Genomic DNA, 18,723 nt, shown 5'->3' with positions numbered 1-18,723 from the left:
TCCGGTGGACCTCCGTTCCCCCCCCCCCCAGGTCCAGAGAGGGCTGGAGATCTGTTGGGTCTCCAGCCCCCCCAACCCCCCAGCAAATGGTCCATGGTGGTCCACTGGGCACCGACCAAGCCCCCCCCCAGCGATAGGGGTGCTGGAGGTCCACTGGACCGCCGGTCCTCCCCAAACCAAACCCCAGCATTGGCAAGGGTCCCTGTGTGATGGTGTCACTCAATCCGCCGCCTGCCCTCCCTACCTTGGTTGCAGGAGGGACGCAGCCTGCCTCCCTCCTCTTCCTTTGACGCTGCAAATGTCGGTGCCCAGCCCTGCCCAGTGCCCCCTTCACTCATAAGGGCTATTGTAGTGGTGGTGAGGGAGGGTAGTGGGTTTTGGAAGGCTCAGGGGACAAGATAAGGGAGATGTGTACCTTGGAGCATTTTTATGAAGTGCACAGAATGCCCTCTAGGGTGCCCCATTGCTCTCCTGGGATGTCTGGGGGACCAGTCTATTAAAAATGCTGGCCCCTCCTACATTCTAAATGGCTTACAAAACACCAAATAATTATGCAACAGAGAAGCTAGTCCATTGGTATTTTGTTTAACAAAAACATTATATTTATTGCCATTTTTTAATCCCTTGTGGTTATTCATAGGCTAAGTGGTGTGAGTGCATGAATGTTTGATATGAGTGCAGGTATATAGGACTGCTCCCTCCTACTGAATAGATATAAAAGTGATTATGAGGACCTGATGTTAACGGTAGATGGGGGAGGGAAGGTGTGTGGAAACTCGTGCAGTGGTAGTCAGGGTTGGTTTAACTATTAGGCTAACTAAGGGGTTCCTGGGGCGGCTGCAGTCAAAACAAAATATAGATTCTAATAGCCAGATAACTTAAGCACCCTCACATACAATCCCATTACCTACAGGAAGAGTAAGTAATTTTCAAACAGCCCATTTACCTGAATAAACAGCCTTTTATCTGGTAAATGGCTTTAGAAAATTTCCTTTATTACCTCTGTAAAAGTGCAGTGTCCTCTGTGCATTTATGTTCTGGGATGAGCATTATTGAGATAATCATGATTGTTCAATATTATGATGTTATCTGGAGGGGGTGCTCCCTCCGGATAACGCCACAGCTCAGATAGGTGTACTGATTACCTGCTATTATTTTGTGACAATAGAGCATGAGAATAAAGATACAGCTCTTTGAAGTTACTTTGGAGGTTTTTTTCTGACTAATGAGGAATCAATATTATGATGAAAATCTCAGGATGGGGCTAGGGCTATAAAAGATAGCTGAGTGGGGTGAAAGTACAAGCTGAAAATTTGCCCGGGGTAGCTAAAAAACTGCACCAGCCCTGGACCATCAGTGCTGCCATGGTAACCATCAGCGTAACACCTTTCAAAAAGTGGCTAAAAATGGCTCCAGATAAAACCTCGCCCTCTATTGCCTCAGGAAGGGAATTACCAGCCGCACGTGAATATGTAACTCACCTTGAGCTTGGATCTGGAAAAAAATGAATATGCCTAAACTCCAGAATAAGTGAACGGCCAGTTGTGAGTGCTACAAGCTTGATATTACAAAGCATAGCAAGGAGACCTGGATTTAAGAACAGGCAACTGAATAGGGTTTAATGTATTAAATTGCGAAGGCACCAAATACCCATGCTGAATGGGACCCTGCTCTAGAGTCTGTACTGGCAGGGCCGGTTTTAGACAGGGGCGGTCGCACATGGCCCCGCGCTCCTAGGGGCCCCACATTTCTGGCACGTTTGTCCTCCTTCCTCGGAACACCCTCCTGCTTCGTACCTTAATGTGTATCCACATTTCAGTAGAGAGCATCAGGCAGTGGCAGTGATTTTCATATCCAATCAGCTGCCGAGCCGAGAGCCTCCTCACTGATACGTCCCGCCCCCTTTTGATGTCACTTTCTGCTTCCGCACGCGCAGGATGCAGCAGCGAGGAGGCTCTGGGCTCGGCAGCTGACAGGATATGAAAATCGCTGCTGGTGTCTGCTGCTTTCTACTAAAACATGGCGGATGCACATCAAGGTATGGGGTGAGGTGGGGTTCTGAGAGCTCTAAACCTCCTTTTACTCTGATAAATTATTGTTTATGCTGGCGGGCACGGGCGGGGGTTGGGAGTCACAGGCGCGGAGGGCCCCACTGAACTGGTCTGCACAGGGCCCATTGCTAAGACCGGCCCTGTGTACTGGCACTACTTCAAAGGACTACTGTTGTGACAGTAGCTGTTTGCATACTGTGATCCAGGACTGAAATGTGCCCACTGTGGACATTGGTGTCATTGTACCGTATTTTTCGGACTATAAGACGCACTTTTTTCCCCAAATATTTGGGAGGAAAATGGGGGGTGCGTCTTATAGTCCGAAGGTAGCGAGTTCGGGATCGCCCTCCCCTACTTACGTGACGCGATGTTCCCTGGTGGTCTAGTGACGTCGGGGCAGGAAAGAGCCCCCTCTTTCCTGCCCAGCGCGCTGCTCTCCGTCCTCCTGACTGCTTCCTGACGGTCTCGGCGAGATTCAAAATGGCCAAGACCATCAGGAAGCAGTCAGGAGGACGGAGAGCAGCGCGCTGGGCAGGAAAGAGGGGGCTCTTTCCTGCCCCGACGTCACTAGACCACCAGGGAACATCGCGTCACGTAAGTAGGGGAGGGCGATCCCGAACTCGGACAAGATGCACCGGAGCACCTAGGTTTTAGAGGAGGGAAAAAGGAAAATTTTTTTTTCCTATTTCCCTCCTCTAAAACCTAGGTGCGTCTTATGGTCCGGTGCGTCTTATAGTCCAAAAAATACGGTAATATTATTTTTCCATATGGAATGAGAAGTGTAACCGTTCTGGCTAGTTTCTGATCTGAGCATAGTTCTTTGGAACAGCAACAAACCTCCTTTTCCTGAGGACTTCTGGCACTCCCAGGCTGTTGTCCCACAGATACTCAGGTGACAGAATTTTGGTTGGCTTGTGATTTAGGAAGTACTTGTTTAAATGGCTCTCATCATGCCACAGTGCTTCAATGCTATTTGCTTTATCCGTCATGATGGCATTATGACACTGGTTTGTCAGCTTGTAAACCTCATCTACAGTACCCCCAAAAAAGCCTCCTGCATAGTAAAAGTCGCCCTCACCAAAAGCAATGTAGGCTTGTGATGCAGGTCTGCGTTCATAGGTGAAATGCTGGCGCTGCCTCCTATAAAAACGAGGGTGTAATGTCCCAAAGATGTCACTTAAGATCTCCACTCCAACATGGTCACTAAACCTCATGTCTACATCCACGCAGACAAGGTAATCAACCTCCTGAATGAACCGCTCTTTAGTGAACAGGCTAATCATTTCCATGCGTCTCATACAGACATCTTGCCATCTGGCATAGCTCTGGATCTTGAGCACCACCACCCTTCTTCCTTCTGCGAGTGTCACATTGGGAACATCCTTAGGTCGGTCTGTCATAATATAGTAGTTTACTTTGTGTCCAATCATAAAGAACTTTTCTGCTGTTTCTAGAAAGAGTTGGAGGAAGACTACATATCTGAAATAAAACAGGTATATAGCATTAGAAATTTACAGTATAGGAGAATTCACATCAGAATAAAATTGCTGAAAATTGGTTTTCCTTTTGTGTTACAACAAAATGTGTTGGGTGGGTACAGGGAGGCTAGATGTGGAGGCCTGCGTAGCAGGTAGTCAGGACAGGCTTAGAGGCTGAAGGAAGGGCTACTGTCAGAAATCATGATGAAGGGAGAACACAGCTCAGGCGAGAATCATGACTGTAGCCTGCCTTGCTGAGACAGACTAGTTTATTTTTATTTATTTATTTATTGTTTGCATTTGTATCCCACATTTTCCCACCTCTTTGCGGGCTCAGTGTGGCTTACAATAAGATATGAATAGAGAGAATACAGTTAATACAAATTGGTTATGGATTACATTGTACAAGTTATGCGAGATAATCAAATTATCATTAGGAATATCACAATGGGACATCAACAGGGAGATTTTGGGAGGAGATAATAGGAAGTTTAAGGGCAGTGTTAAGACATATAGGCACATGGTTTACCTATTCCTGTAAGTATATGTATGAGTGATGTGGAATTGGGGGGAATGAGAGTTCTCTTGGAGCTGGCTTCTCCTTTGCTACAACACTGCACTGCATGAGCTGATGTGCTTTTTAAGTGCCATGGTTACCCTACCTGAACTTGTGCCACCCTAGGCAACTGCCTAGCTCACTTAGTGGTTGGGCTAGCCCTGTTCAGGTGCAGGTATAGATTTTTTTTCCTAAACCACAGAATTTCTGCCTTACATACATTCAGTTTTAGTATGTTAACCAATCACTGATCACCTGAAGGCAAAGTTGTTTTTCTTTAAATTTCGTGCCCAAAGTACAGCAAATCTCAATATCATCGGCGTATAAAAAGAATTCTAGCCCAAAGGACCTAATTAACAGCCAACAGCTGGGCATAGAGAAAATATTGTACCCTGCGTTTGCCTCTATATCCAGTCTCTAGAAAACCCCTCACTACCTTTGATCTTTTATGGTCTCCAGACAAACCAAGGGCCCCTTTTACCAAGCTGTGGCAAAAGGGGGCCGGCGCTGGTGTCGGAGCGTGTTTTACATGCACGCCGAGGCCCCCTTTTACCGCAGATGGTAAAAGGGAAGTCTTGCCTTCCTGCAGGAAATGGCCGTGCAGCAAGTAAAGCACTTGCTGTGTGGCCATTTCAGGAGGAAGCCCTTACCGCCACCCATCGAGGTGGCGGTAAGGGCTCCCACGTTAACCCGGAGGTAACCGGGCAGCACATGGCACTGCCCGATTACTGTGGGTACACTCCAGCGCTACAAAAATAAATAAATTTTTGTAGCGCCAGAAATGACGGCGCACTAGCTATGGGAAGTAAGTACCTCTGAGCTGCTATGGTAGCCTGGCAGTATAAAAATTCCTGTATAGCGAGCGGTAAGCCCGCGTTAGGCTTACTGCCACTTAGTAAAAGGAGCTCTAACTGTGCTTAAAGCCTACCATATTGGTATCCCCAGTCATCCTAAAAGAATACTGTGATCAATGGTGGTGAGGGTCAGGAGCATCAAACTTGAGCCATTATTTCTATCAAGATCTCTTACATAGATACATATAGATACAAAGTAGATGACGGCAGATAAAGACCTGTATGATCCATCCAGCCTGCCCAATAAGATAAGTTCATTGCATATAGTATGAAGTGATACATCATATGTATACCTGATCTTCATTTATCCTTGCCATTTTTAGGGCATAGACTGTAGAAGTCTGCCTGTCACTAGCCTTGTTCTAAAATTTCTGAAGTTGTCAAAGACCCTGAATAGCTCCACCCCATCCCATCCAAATCTATTCAGCCTCAATCAGGGCACAGACTGTAGAAGTCAGCGCAGCACCAGCTTTCCTACTTAATCTCCACTAAACTTCTTTGGATTTGATTCTTCTAATCAGGATTCCTTTGTGTTTGTCCAATGCATTTTTGAACTCTGTTACCATTTTCATTGTTATCACCTCCCACGGGAGGGCATTCCAGGTATCTACCACCCTCTCAGTGAAAAAATACTTCCTGACATTATTCCTGAGTCGGCCCCCTTTCAACTTTAATTCATGCCCTCTGGTTCTACCACCTTTCCATCTCTGGAAAAGGTTTGTTTGCAGATTAATACCTTTCAAATATTGGAATGCTGGTATATTATCATATCTTCTCAGCTTATCTACATCTGCGATCAAGATGACCCTGCACTGTTGTGTATGCCCATGTTTGTTGCATGTACTTTCCTTCTGAACTGGATTCTGATTTGTGTCTCCTTAATCATTGAAAAATCATACATTTTGTTTTTAACCATATCAGCAGATTCCTGAGGCAGGTCACTGGCGCTGAAACGCAGCTGCTGTGTTGAGTCGTTTGGTGTTTTCCAATAAATTCTGGAAGAGCCTGTCTACCCTACTCCTAGATTTGTATGGTCTACGTTCGTAAGGATCAAGCATTCCTCCACCTTTGTGGTTTTTTCCTGCTACGTATAATCAACCCCAGCATAACAAATGACAATCAATCCATCATGCAGAACAAATAACAATCTCTTCTATTCTTAACATAGCTATCTACTAATAATGGTTTATTTATTTATTTATTTGTTACATTTGTATCCCACAATTTCCCACCTATTTGCAGGCTCAATGTGGCTTACATAGTACCGTAAAGGCGTTCACCTAGTCCGGTAGAGAAACAAGTACAAGGTGATGTGGTCGGATAAAGGTACATGTGTTTCAGGTACAGTGGGGATCGAAGGGAAGAAGGTAATATTGAGGGGCATAATCGAACGGCACCGGTGAAATACATGACCGGCGATGTATTTTGGTGGCGCCGCAAACAGCTGGCCAGACCCGTATTTTCAAAAAAGATGGCCGGCCATCTTTTGTTTCGACAATACGGTTCCGGCCAGCCAAATGCCTTGGATTTGGCCGGGGTTTGAGATGGCCGGCTTCGTTTTTTAGCGATAATGGAAAGTTATGTCAGCCATCTCAAACCCCGGCCAAATCCAAGGCATTTGGCCATGGGAGGAGCCAGCATTTTTAGTGCACCGGCCTACCTGACATGCCAGGATACCAAACCAGCCACCCTAGGGGTCACTGCGGTGGACTTCAGAAAAGCTCCCTCGTGCATAGCTCCCTTACTTTGGGAGCTGAGCCCCCCAAACCCACTACCCACAAATGTACTGCACCCACTAAAATTGCTCCAGGGACCTGCATACAGCCTCTAGGACTTATTGCTGCTGTATAACTTTGGCACACCAGTTCACACCTGAAGACTAATCTCTCTGAAAAAGTCCTTTCTTGAAATAAGCACATTTACTCACAGTTAACTGCAGATCAGAGGTTGTGCCCCACTGGCAAAGAGTCCCCTGGTACTAAGATTAGCAGTAGGTCAGAGCTGGCACAATGGTGTACAATGCCCTCTTTCAGCACCATGCAAGGTAAGAACTACGTTCTCTAACGTGGGTAACACAGGAAAGGGAACTAAAACTGGCTTACAAAAATGGCCACTACCGCATGGACTACAACAGGAAACAAAACAGGGCACACTCTGACCTGGTTGGCAGGGGGGAAAAGCACCATGGGAGTACAGCCCAGTACCCTACACCCAACACAATGCATTGGTAATGTGACTCTGCAGGGCACCTAACAGAAAAGGTGTCACACTCATCCGAGAGCCACATCGCAACCAGGGAAAGGCTGTCGGAGGATACAACACATTCTGCTGTCATGGAGGTGGGTACGGCATTTGAGGCTGGCATACAGGCTGGCAAAAAAGGTTTTTAGTTTTATTTTTTTAGTTTGGAAGGGGGTTGCTGACCACTGGGGGAGTATGGGGAGGTCATCCCCGATTCCCTCCAGTGGTCATTTGGTCAGTTGGGGCACCTTTTTGAGGCTTGGTCGTGAAAATAAAAGGACCAAGTACAGCCGGCGAAATACTGCTTAACGCCGCTTTTTTTTTCCATTATCGGTGAAAGCCGGCCATCTGGTAGCCACGCCCATGCCCGCCCATGTCCCGCCTTCGCTAATCTACCGACACGCCCCCTTGAACTTTCGCCGGCGAAGCAACGGGAAAGCGGCGATGCTGTCAAAAATGCTGCTTTCCATTATAACAAATTTCGCCGCTTTTCCGAAATCGCTGGCCATCTCCCGATTTATGTCGGGAAATGTCCGGCGATCACTTTCAAAAATAAGCTGGATAGTGTCCATTACGAGCTTTACTCAAATATGTTTTTATGATTACCACTGCCCGCTTGGTTACTCAGCTGTCAAGAAAATAATTCCTGTGGCCATGTGCTCACTTAGGGGTCCTTATACCAAGCTGCAAGAAAAGTTGGTCTTAGCGCATCCATACATGAGTTTGTCCCATGCGCTAATGCCATTTTTTCCACAACCAGAAAATGGCCAATTTTCTGTTTTCTCAATGGCCTTGCACTACTGTTGCCATTAGTGCATGGCCATTAAGAAAAATTAGCAAAGTGATGCACTTAGGGAGTAGAAATCCATGAGAGACGTATGTGTTAGGCGGTGAGAGTCTGATATGCACAGACAGGGAGAGGGACCTTGGTGTGATAGCATCTGAGGATCTGAAGGCGATGAAACAGTGTGACAAGACGGTGGCCGTAGCCAGAAGGATGCTAGGCTGTATAGAGAGAGGTGTAACCAGCAGAAGGAAGGAGGTGTTGATGCCCCTGTACAGGTTGTTGGTGAGGCCTCACCTGGAGTATTGTGTTCAGTTTGAGGCCATATCTTGCTAAGGATGTAAAAAGACTTGAAGTGGCGCAAAGAAAAGCTACAAAAGAGGTATGGGATTTGTGTTTCAAGACATACGAGGAGAGACTTGCTGACCTGAAAATGTATACAGGGGTGATATGATACAGACTTTCAAATATTTGAAAGGTATTAATCTGCAAACAAACCTTTTCTGGAGACAGGAAGGGGGTAGAACTAGAGGAAATGAATTGAGGTTGAAGGGGTGCAGATTCAGGAAAAATGTCAGAAAATATTTTTTCACAGAGAGGGTGGTGGATACTTGGAATACCCTCCTGCGGGAGGTGGTGGAGATGAAAACGGTAACGGAATTCAAAAATGTGTGGGATAAACAGAAAGGAATCCTGTTCAGAAGGAATGGATCCACAGAAGCTTAGCGGAGTTTGGGTGGCAACACCGATAATTGGGAAGCAAAGCTAGTGCAGGACTGACTTCTACGGTCTGTGCCTTGAAAATGACAAGGACAAATCAAGGTCAGATATACATATAATGTAGCTCATACAATGAATTTATCTTGTTGGGCAGACTGGATGGACCATACAGATCTTTATCTGCCATCATCTACTATATGTTACTATATATAGAAGGTAGGCATATGTGCTAATCCTGTGCTAATCAGTTAGTGTACAATAATGTAGATGCTTTAACTGATTAGTGCAGAATTGCCCATTGTCTGCCCCTAACATGCCCCCTTTACAGAAAAAATGTTTAAAATTCTTTTGCATGTAGTCTGTGCATGCAAATGTCAGACTTATCACAGGATGCCTGAGCGTGTGCCGCGGTAAGCCCTCTTAAGTTGCATTAGGCATACATTAATGCCTAATGGAGCTTAGTCAAAAGGTCCCTTAGTGATTAGAACCAGTTATCTTCACTACTTTTCAAGAAAGTGCTACTTTGGCAAGCACAAATAAATACAATTCAACATGGGAGCTGGGACTGTCAGGCAAAGACGAGGGGTGGGGGGACAATGACTCTTGAATGATTCAGCCAGTCCAGCTACTCAAGTACACTCAGACTGACCCATGTAACTAAAACAAAGTCTGTTGACTGGCACTCTTCTGTGCTCAGCTCATCTGTCTGCCTCCACCACATTTTCCCTCCCTAGCCCATTTCTCCTGACACACCCTTCCCTCAGTTTACTTATCTCAACATTATTTCCCCCTAGTACTTTCCTCCAAGTTTCTCTCCTCCACACACTTTCTCTTCCCCCCTTCCCACCCAGTCAGTGGCGTAGGAAGGGGGGCGGGGGGGGGGGGCGGTCCGCCCCGGGTGCACGCCGCTGGGGGGGTGTCGGCTCCGCGCTGGTGCACTGCCCTCTCTGCCCTGGAACAGGTTACTTCGGTAAGAGGGAGGGGGGCCCGATGGAAGAGGGGAATGGCGGCGACGACCCCAAAAGGGGGCGGGGCACAGGACGGAGGATGTCGGGAGGCGGAGCTGAGGTGACAGAGTAGTGAGGAAGGGAGGGGGGCAGGGGCTGCTCGAATTTTGCTTTTTCGGGGTGGGGGGAGCGGCGGAAAGTGGCGAGCAGGGAGGGGCAAGGCCGTCCGTACAGGACGCTCCTGATGAGCGCCCTTGCCCCCTCCCGATCCTTTTTTTATTTTTATTTATTTATGTTTTTCTGACGTCCTTTGGACCAATCACAGCGCTTTTAGCTCTGCTAATGCGCTGGGATTGGCTCAAAGTTTGTTTATTTTTTCTCTTAATGATTTTTCCTGCCACAGAGCTGACCTAACGAGTGGTCCAGACCTCTCGTTAGTTTTCCTGCCTTTTTCCTGCGTAAAGGCAATCGGAAAAGGTTAGTGCATGTCGTTTCAATGGGGTTTTCACACTAATTGCTCATCTCCATTCCGTTTTCGTTAGCTGCTGGCTTCCTCGGTAAAAGCCCTTTGATGCATGCAACGGATCAAATTTTCCTCGTTGGAGAGTCATTAAAGGCTCATTTAGCTTTCTTGCATCTGCCTCTCAGTGTTAAGTTTCCTGCTCTGCTGTGTTTGTGTTACAGAGATAGTGAGGGCTTCTGCCCTCTCTCCCCTCCCCCCTCTGAGTCCTTCACTGTTACAGAGAGAGCGATTTGATTTCGTGCTTTGCTGTGTTTTCCTTCACTGTTTGTGTTACAGAGAGAGCGAGGGTGGGGCAGACACTCATGGGGAAACCGGATATCTCTCCCCCTTCACACTTCCGGCTGGAGGCTTCATTTAGAACGTTGCTGGTGCCTTTTATATATAGAGATATGATATGATACAGACATTCAAATATTTGAAAGGTATTAATCCGCAAACGAAACTTTTCAGGAGAGGGGAAGGCTTTAGAACTAGAGGACATGAAATGAGATTGAAGGGGGGCAGACTCAAGAAAAATGTCAGGAAGTATTTCTTCTTGGAGAGAGTGGTGGATGCTTGGAATGCCCTCCTGCGGGAGGTGGTGGAAATGAAAACGGTAACGGAATTCAAACATGCGTGGGATAAACATATAAAGGAATCCTGTTCAGAAGGAATGGATCCTCAGGAGCTTAGCCGAGATTGGGTGGCAGAGCCAGTGGTTGGGATATTGCTGGGCAGACTTATACAGTCTATGCTGGGGCTGGTGGTTGGGAGGAAGGGATAATGCTGGGCAGACTTACACGGTCTGTGCCAGAGCCGGTGGTGGGAGGCGGGGCTGGTGGTTGGGAGGTGGGGATAATGCTGGGCAGACTTATACGGTCTGTGCCCTGAAGAGGACAGGTACAAATCAAGGTAGGGTATACACAAAAAGTAGCACATATCAGTTTATCTTGTTGGGCAGACTGGATGGACCGTGCAGGTCTTTTTCTGCCGTCATCATCTACTATATGCATTGGTGGATTTGTTTTTACTTTTTTTTTTCATTTAGATTTAATGCACAGGTGTTCAGTAGTAGCTTAAGGCTAGATACATTCAGGTACAATAGGTATTTCCCTGTTACCAGGAGGCTTAAAATCTATGGACACAATGCAGTAAGTGGGCATCAGAATTGTGAGCTGACACTTACCCCCAAATTCTATAAATGGCACTCAAAGGTAGGCACACAATTGGGTGCAGAATTATAGAATATGGCTACGTATGCGCATAACATAATTATTTAATTGGAACTAAACTGGCGATAAATATTTGGCATTAACAAGCACTAATAGGTATTTATTTGATGTTGTGCCTCTATTTTATAAACTTTATACACTTATAGACTTTATAGACTTATGCCTCTATTTTATAAACAATCCCCCGGATCCTATATAACATGCTGAGATATCCACGCTGAAATTCAAGCTTATTCAAGAACGCGCATAACTTAATTGGCTTAACAAGCGATAATGAGCACTAATTGGCAATAATTAGAATTTACGCGCACAACTCACTAAGCGCATTCTGTAATGCAGTGTGCCTAACTTCTAAAGCGTACAGGCAACAAGGGGTGTGGTTATGGGTGGAGAAATGGGCATTTCGTGGGCATTCAGAAATTTACATGCGTAGTTATAGAACATGGTCCAGTATGCCTAAATCTATGTGCCAGGATTTAAGCCACATTTTCACTGGTGTAAATGGAGGTGCATAGTTTTAGGCACTGAGTTATTTATTTATTTTTTTATTTCTTACATTTGTATCCCACATTTTCCCACCTATTTGCAGGCTCAATGTGGCTTACATAGTACCAGAGAGGCATTTGCCAGTCCGGTAAAGAAACAAATACAGGTGGTATTATGGTTGAGTAAGGAACATATGTTTCAGTTACAATGGGAATCAAGGAGTGGAAAGATTGTTTAGTGTCCAGTACAAGCTTTGGTTATGATGTGTCGCAGAGTGCAGGCATTTACGTTGTGTCAGCGGGGTTTGCCTTTTTGAACAGATAAGTCTTTAATGATTTCCTAAAGTTTAGGTGGTCGTGGGTTGTCTTCACAGCCTTAGGCAGTGCGATCCATAATTGTGTGCTTGTTTAGGAGAAGCTGTTATCAACTAAGCATATTCTATATACCGTGCCTAAATCTAAACACTGGTTATAGAATACACTGATTTCTGCGCCGATATTTTAGGTGCCATATCATGGGCGTAGTTTGACTGTTTCATTTGGGGGAGGCGAATGATGGGGTGGGGCATATTAGCATATTCATTTGCATATATATATATATTTATATATATATATCTATATGCAAATGAATATGCTAATATGGAGGAAGGGAGAAAGAGCTGGCTTTTTTGGGAATAACCATGATGAATATGTATGATCTCATACATATTCATTATGGTTATTCCCAAAAAAGCCAGCTCTTTCTCCTTTCCTTCCTTCTTTCCTCCTTATCCAGAACTCCCTCTTCCCCACCCCCTTTCCCATACCATGCCAGTGTAGACCTTAGAAATGCATAAGCTCTATATGTAGATCCTTCAAGAGGTAGTGTGTCATGATTTAGGCTCTAAAACCCTTTCTGATGTTTTGGTGCCACCTCAGTAAGGACAACACACAATCTCTCCACTGCAAAACACTGTACACAAACTTGTGCAAAAACACACTCATAACCTTACCAAACCATAACAGAACTAATTCCAAGGCCAGGACAAGCTACAACCTTATGCATGGAAAGGCAGCACTGTAATCACACCGGGCTCTAAAACACCAGTACACTACCTAGTGAAAAAAAAACCAAAACAAAAAGGGCTGCAAATACTACACGCTAGAGAATACTGCAGCTTGATCACACATGAAAAACACATGACACAACAGATATGACACAAGGAACTAGAAATAAAAAAAATATGAAGGCAAAATACTGAACTGGAAAGTTACCTCAAGAAGTCAGACTCAGCATGCAGCAATACCAGAAAAATTGAAACTTACATGCAAAATATCACAGATGCACATTTCCAAAAGCTCCAACAGATTTAATAGTCCCCGATTTATCTCTCAATGCTTTTTCACCATATTGCTTAGTAACTTCTCAAGCTTGTCACAATCTCTCAACATATCTCTTGTATTTCAAATTTTGCCTCAGAGGTGCTTAATTGTCCAATAATAAGTTTCAGAGGTGCTTAATTGTCCAATAATAAGTTTCTGGCAATTACTTTAGCACCAAGGTCCTCATCGGCTTCTACATAATTTTTAGACGTATTTAAAGCACTTAGTTTAAATATGCTTGGACTGGGGGCTCAACGCTGTCCAAAAGCTGACATATTCCAATCAATACATTCTGAATAAAATACTTTTTTCTACCTTTGTTGTCTGATCATTTAGTTTTTCTATTCGCTTTGGTCCCAGTGTCTTCTGTTTTATGCAGTGTCTTCTTTCCATTTGATATTTTTTCACTCACCATGTCCACCATCCTCCTGTGTCCTTATGCGTCCTGTCTACCATCTGTAGCTCTGTCCTTATTCTTCCTCCAGTTTCAGTATCTGCCGTCAAAGTGTTCCGATCCAGCCCTTAAATTCAGCAGTTTCCCCCTCCATCCATATCCAGCATTTCTCCTCACTCCCCTCTCCTCAATCCATGTGCATCTACTTCCTCTGTCTTTCCTCCCCTCCATCCATGTCCAGCATTTTTCCTCTCTCCTTTCCACTCCATCTGTGTGTATCACCATCCTTTGTCTTTCCTTCCCTCCACCCTTGTCCAACATTTCTCCTCTCTTCCCTGCCCTCCACTCCATCCATGTCCAGCATTTCTCCTCTCTTCCCTCCCCTCCATCCATGTGCATCTCCTTCCTGACTTCCCTCCCCTCCATCCACCCATATCCAGCAAATTTGCTCTCTCCACTACCCCCTCCATTCATCCATCCATGTCCAGCAATTCTCCTCTCTCCCCTGCTCTCCCCTCCATCCATCCATGTCCAGCAACTCTCCTCTATCCCCTGCCCTTCCCTCCATCCATGTCCAGCAACTCTCCATTCTCCCCTGCCCTCTCCTCCATCCACCTATATCCAGCAAATTTGCTCTCTCCCCTGCCCCCTCCATTCATCCATCCATGTCCAGCAATTCTCCTCTATCCACTGCCCTTCCCTCCATCCATGTCCAGCAACTCTCCATTCTCCCCTGCCCTCTCCTCCATCCACCTATATCCAGCAAATTTGCTCTCTCCCCTGCCCCCTCCATTCATCCATCCATGTCCAGCAATTCTCCTCTCTTCCCTGCCCTCCCCTCCATCTATCCATGTCCAGAAACTCTCTATTCTCCCCTGCCCTCTCCTTCATCTATCCATATCCAGCAATTTTCCTCTCTCCCCACTGTGTCTAACTTCTCTTGTGTGCAAATACAAAGGGGGTGTTAACATGGGAGGGGCATGGACGGGTCAGGGGCATTTTGACTATTCTTGTGCGCACTTTATAGAATAGTTGCATTTATGCACTCAACTGCCGCATTTAGGGGCCACCATTTATACTAGCCATAGCCATAAGCATGGCGTAATTGATAGTGCCTAAAGTTTGGCACATAGCTACAGAATTCCACTAGTATTCTAGGACAGATTTGGTGCGCGGCTCTGCCAGTTTTTTGGAACCTAACATTCAGTGACCTATTGTAAGGAGGTTGGAGGGTCTAAGCAGCTCAGGAGGAGGTATGAGGCCAGACTACATTCCCCACAAGGCTCTGAGAGAAGGGATCGGGGTGGTAGGTCCCAAAACCCAGTATGGCCCCCACGTGGAAGGGAGGGGGAAAAGGACTGGAGAGAGCAGCTGCGATGGCAGGCGAGGGCCAGAAGGGGGAGCAGGGATAACAAAGCTCAACACCCTTGGGTTAGAAATCAGTACAAGATTCCTTCCACCTGGGAGGGGGAGGAGGTCTTCAACCAACAGCCTAGCAGAGAAGCAGAGTTAATGGAGTGTTTGGAGGAAGGGGAGGCTGGAGACCCCCACACACCAGGTTTGGAGGAACCAGTGGACATGGACTGTAATTGTACTTTGGGGCAGAGTTGCAGGAACTGAAGGCAGTGGGTGGTCACAGGAGTCAATTAGCTGTGTTGTGGGCAGTGTACTGCCATTCTGCAACCACCCAAGCGGAAGGACTTTTAAAACTGAAACCCAGGCTGTTGAACTGGGGGGAGAACTTGGATTTAAAGGGAGGGTTTTTTCTTGTTGCTTTATTTTGGAAACTGAATGGGACTTTAACCCCTTGAACTGAGATTTTGTGGAGGAGGGGAAATAAACTGTTTGGAACTAAAAGCTGTGTTGTCTGGAAGGACTTTGTTTGTGGACTGCTAAAGGGAGCCTACCACCCCTGAAGGTTTGCTACCGGGATTACAGTTATTACAGTGGCACCCCAGATGGGACTCGATTGAAGCTACCACAGAGCAGCCGGAGTGAAGCTGACAAGGCCACCCTTATCAAAGCGAAGACCAGCGGTTACCCCAGGTAAGAGGTACCTGAAGGGGGATCAATGCTGGATTGAAGTGTGAAGCTAAGGGGGGAACACTGGTCATGCAAAGGAACCCAGGCGGGGTAGTGTAAAAGGGGAGTGGTGGGAGAAGAGCAGTACAAATTAGTAATTAGGAAAAAAAAAAGTGGTATCGCACTTGGTGTTTTTGGTTTTCTTTTCAGGGTATTCCAGACTGGCAGGATGGAGCAGAAAGAAATGCTTCACTGGATGGCTGCGCAGTTTCAGAAGCAGCAGGAAGGGGCTCAACAGGTCTTGCAGCAAGTGGTGGAAGCCGCCAAGGAACAGCATGTACCTCTGCTCCAGGCAGTGCAAGGTCAGATGCAAGCCATAGGGAGCCTGTTGGATAAAGTTGCAGCCCCGGGTACAGTGGCCAGTTTACCCATGGGGGTAGGAACCCCTCCGTTTGGACCCTTTTCTTTGGGACGAATGGGGGAGGGTGATGATGTGGATGACTTTATTGCTACATTTGAGAGGATCGCAAGGGCAGTGCAATGGCCGAAAGAACAGTGGGCTGTTCGACTGGCAGGAAGCCTAGCTGGGGAAGCTCTGGCTGCATACCGGGCCATGCCTGCGGACAGCTCCATGGATTATGAGCAGGTAGTGGCGGCCATTAAAAATAGATTAGGTCTTACTAGAGACCATTATAGAAGACTTTGTAGGGAGACTACTACGGGGAGGGAAGTGCGGCCCCGGGCTTTTGCCCAGAGACTGAAAGACTTAGCCTATAAATGGCTGGAGCCGCAACAAAAGACTGCAGAACAGGTGGTGGAGGAGATTATAGTGGAACAGTTTTTGTTTGCCATACCCACCCCAGTGCGCAAGTGGCTCATTAAGCAAGGGGTGCGCTCATTGGAAGGGGTGATTCATGGAGCTGAACTGTATTTTGAGGCAGGGAGACATCCTGCTAACCCCTTCTTCCCTAGTAGCCAAGAGGGTATGGGGCAAGGGGGAAGTACTCATGCCAATACGGGGACTGGGGGGAAGAGGGAGGAGGGTCGTAGGGACCCGGGTCCCAGTCCAGGGGGAAGAAGGTGTTTTAGATGTGGGAAGCCCGGCCACATGCTGAAGGAGTGTAGGGAAAGACTAGGTTTTGCGGGACATATGGGAACAGACCCCGAGGATTTCTTCTTCCTGGAGGTTCAGGTGGGAGGGGTGACAGTTAAGGCCCTGTTAGACTCGGGGGCCAATCAGTCGATCATGTCCCGGGTCTTGTGGAATAAGATCCAGAGCACCGCCATGGGGGAAGAGGGTGGACAGTATGTAGGAATGATTCAGATTAGGTGCATACATGGGTCTTCAACCGCCTACCCTGTGTTCAGGATCCAACTAAGGAGCCCTCTGGGGAGAGGGTGGCTTAATGTGGCGATCCTGCCAAAACTGCCTTTTGACCTCATTTTGGGGAGGGAGTGGGAGCTGTTTGTACGGGGGTTGAAAGGGGTCACAGGGTGGGTGACTACTCGGGCTCAGAAGGCTCGGGGTGGGTCGCAGGATAGGGGGGAGGATTCGGTAGGGCATCTCTTCCCTTTCCATGAGGAGATAATGGGAGAACCGGGTAAAGGGAGGAAGGCTAGCGAAACACGGCAGGTGGAGAGGCATAGCCGGGCTAGGGCCCTAAGGAGGTTGGGGGAAGGAGAGGCTATGCCATGGAGGCCACAAGAGGTGGTGGAGAGATTTCCCGCTTTTGGCCAGGAGCAGAGAGATGACCCGGTATTAAAAAGGGCCTGGGAACAAGTGGAAGGGGGGCCTTCAGGCGGGTTTCCCCGGTTTCAGGTGGTGGAGGGATTGCTGTACCGGGAAATACAGGATCCGGTGGGGGGACCGGTGCGAGGCCAGCTGGTAATTCCCAGGGTCTTTAGGAACCTTATTCTAAGAGGGGCTCATGATCATCCTTTGGCAGGGCATAAGGGCTCCCAGAGTAAGTTGAAACAGGTGCTGGAGCGGTTTTATTGGCCGGGCGTACATAGGGAAGTCCAGAATTATTGCCAAAGTTGCCCCTCCTGTCAGCGGTTGGTGGACCGATACCCTCCCAGGGCACCTATGGTACCATTGCCTATTATTGGGGAACCTATGAGAAGTATGGCGATGGACATTGTGGGACCCCTCATCAGAACACCTAGGGGTTTTGCATACATTTTAGTAGTCATGGATAGGGCCACTAGATTTCCCTGGGCCTTCCCAATGAGAAATATACGAGCTACGGGTATAGCAACCGAATTGGTCAAGCTTTTCTGTGAAGTGGGATTCCCACGAGAAATGCTTACGGATCAGGGGGCCAATTTCAAATCTAGACAGTTAAGAGAACTGTGGGAAGCTTTTAACATATGCCACATTACCACAGCTGCCTACCATCCCCAGACAAACGGAATGGTAGAGCGATTTAATAAAACCCTTAAGCAGATGTTGAGGAAAGGCTTGAAAGGGAAATATGAGGATTGGGACCAGTTGTTACCCTATGCTTTATATACATGTAGGGAGAATATTCAAGCATCCCTAGGGGTATCCCCCTTTGAATTGGTCTTTGGCCGATTGCCGCGGGGCATTCTGGACATAATTCAGGAGGCATGGGTAGGGAGAGAGGAAGAGCCCAGGGAGGTTAGTACATACCTGAGGGAGTTAAGAGCAAGGATTCAGAGGGTCACGGCGTTTGCGCAGGACACCCTGGGGCAGAGCCAAGAGAGCCAGAAAGGGTATTATGACCGGGGCACAAACGTAAGGAAATTTCAGGTGGGAGATAAAGTGCTCGTCATGGTGGCCTCAGACCCCCATAAGTTTACTTCTCAGTGGAAGGGACCCTGCGTGGTAACAGCCAGAGTAGGCCCATGGACATATCGGGTAAGGCATGCGAAAGGTAGGATTCAGACCTACCATGTAAATATATTGAAACCGTGGATAGAGAGAGAAGGGTTGGTGGCAGTCTCTGAAGAGGAGTTGGGTCCTCAACTAAGTGATGTACAGGAGGGGGGGAAACCTGTTATTGGTGAGTCTCTATCCCATGGGCAGAGGCAACGGGTAAGGGAAATGATAGAGGAGTTTCAGGATGTTATCA

General features: G+C 47.1%; 1 protein-coding gene across 1 annotated transcript in view; it reads right to left on the bottom strand.

The window, feature by feature from the left end:
• Positions 1-2,745: 2,745 nt before the first annotated feature.
• LOC115473095 (histo-blood group ABO system transferase-like) overlaps positions 2,746-18,723 on the bottom strand; it is a 189,553-nt gene continuing 173,575 nt past the window's right edge. The window contains exon 7 of the mRNA XM_030207747.1: positions 2,746-3,530. Within this exon, the coding sequence (XP_030063607.1) occupies positions 2,846-3,530 (685 nt within the window). The 3' untranslated portion in view covers positions 2,746-2,845. The remainder of the gene's footprint in view (positions 3,531-18,723) is intronic.

The sequence above is a fragment of the Microcaecilia unicolor genome, chromosome 6, assembly GCF_901765095.1.
Source record: "Microcaecilia unicolor chromosome 6, aMicUni1.1, whole genome shotgun sequence".
In the NCBI taxonomy this organism is placed as follows: Eukaryota; Metazoa; Chordata; class Amphibia; order Gymnophiona; family Siphonopidae; genus Microcaecilia; species Microcaecilia unicolor.
Note: the sequence above shows the minus strand (reverse complement) of the source record. Positions and strands in the feature narration are given on the sequence as shown.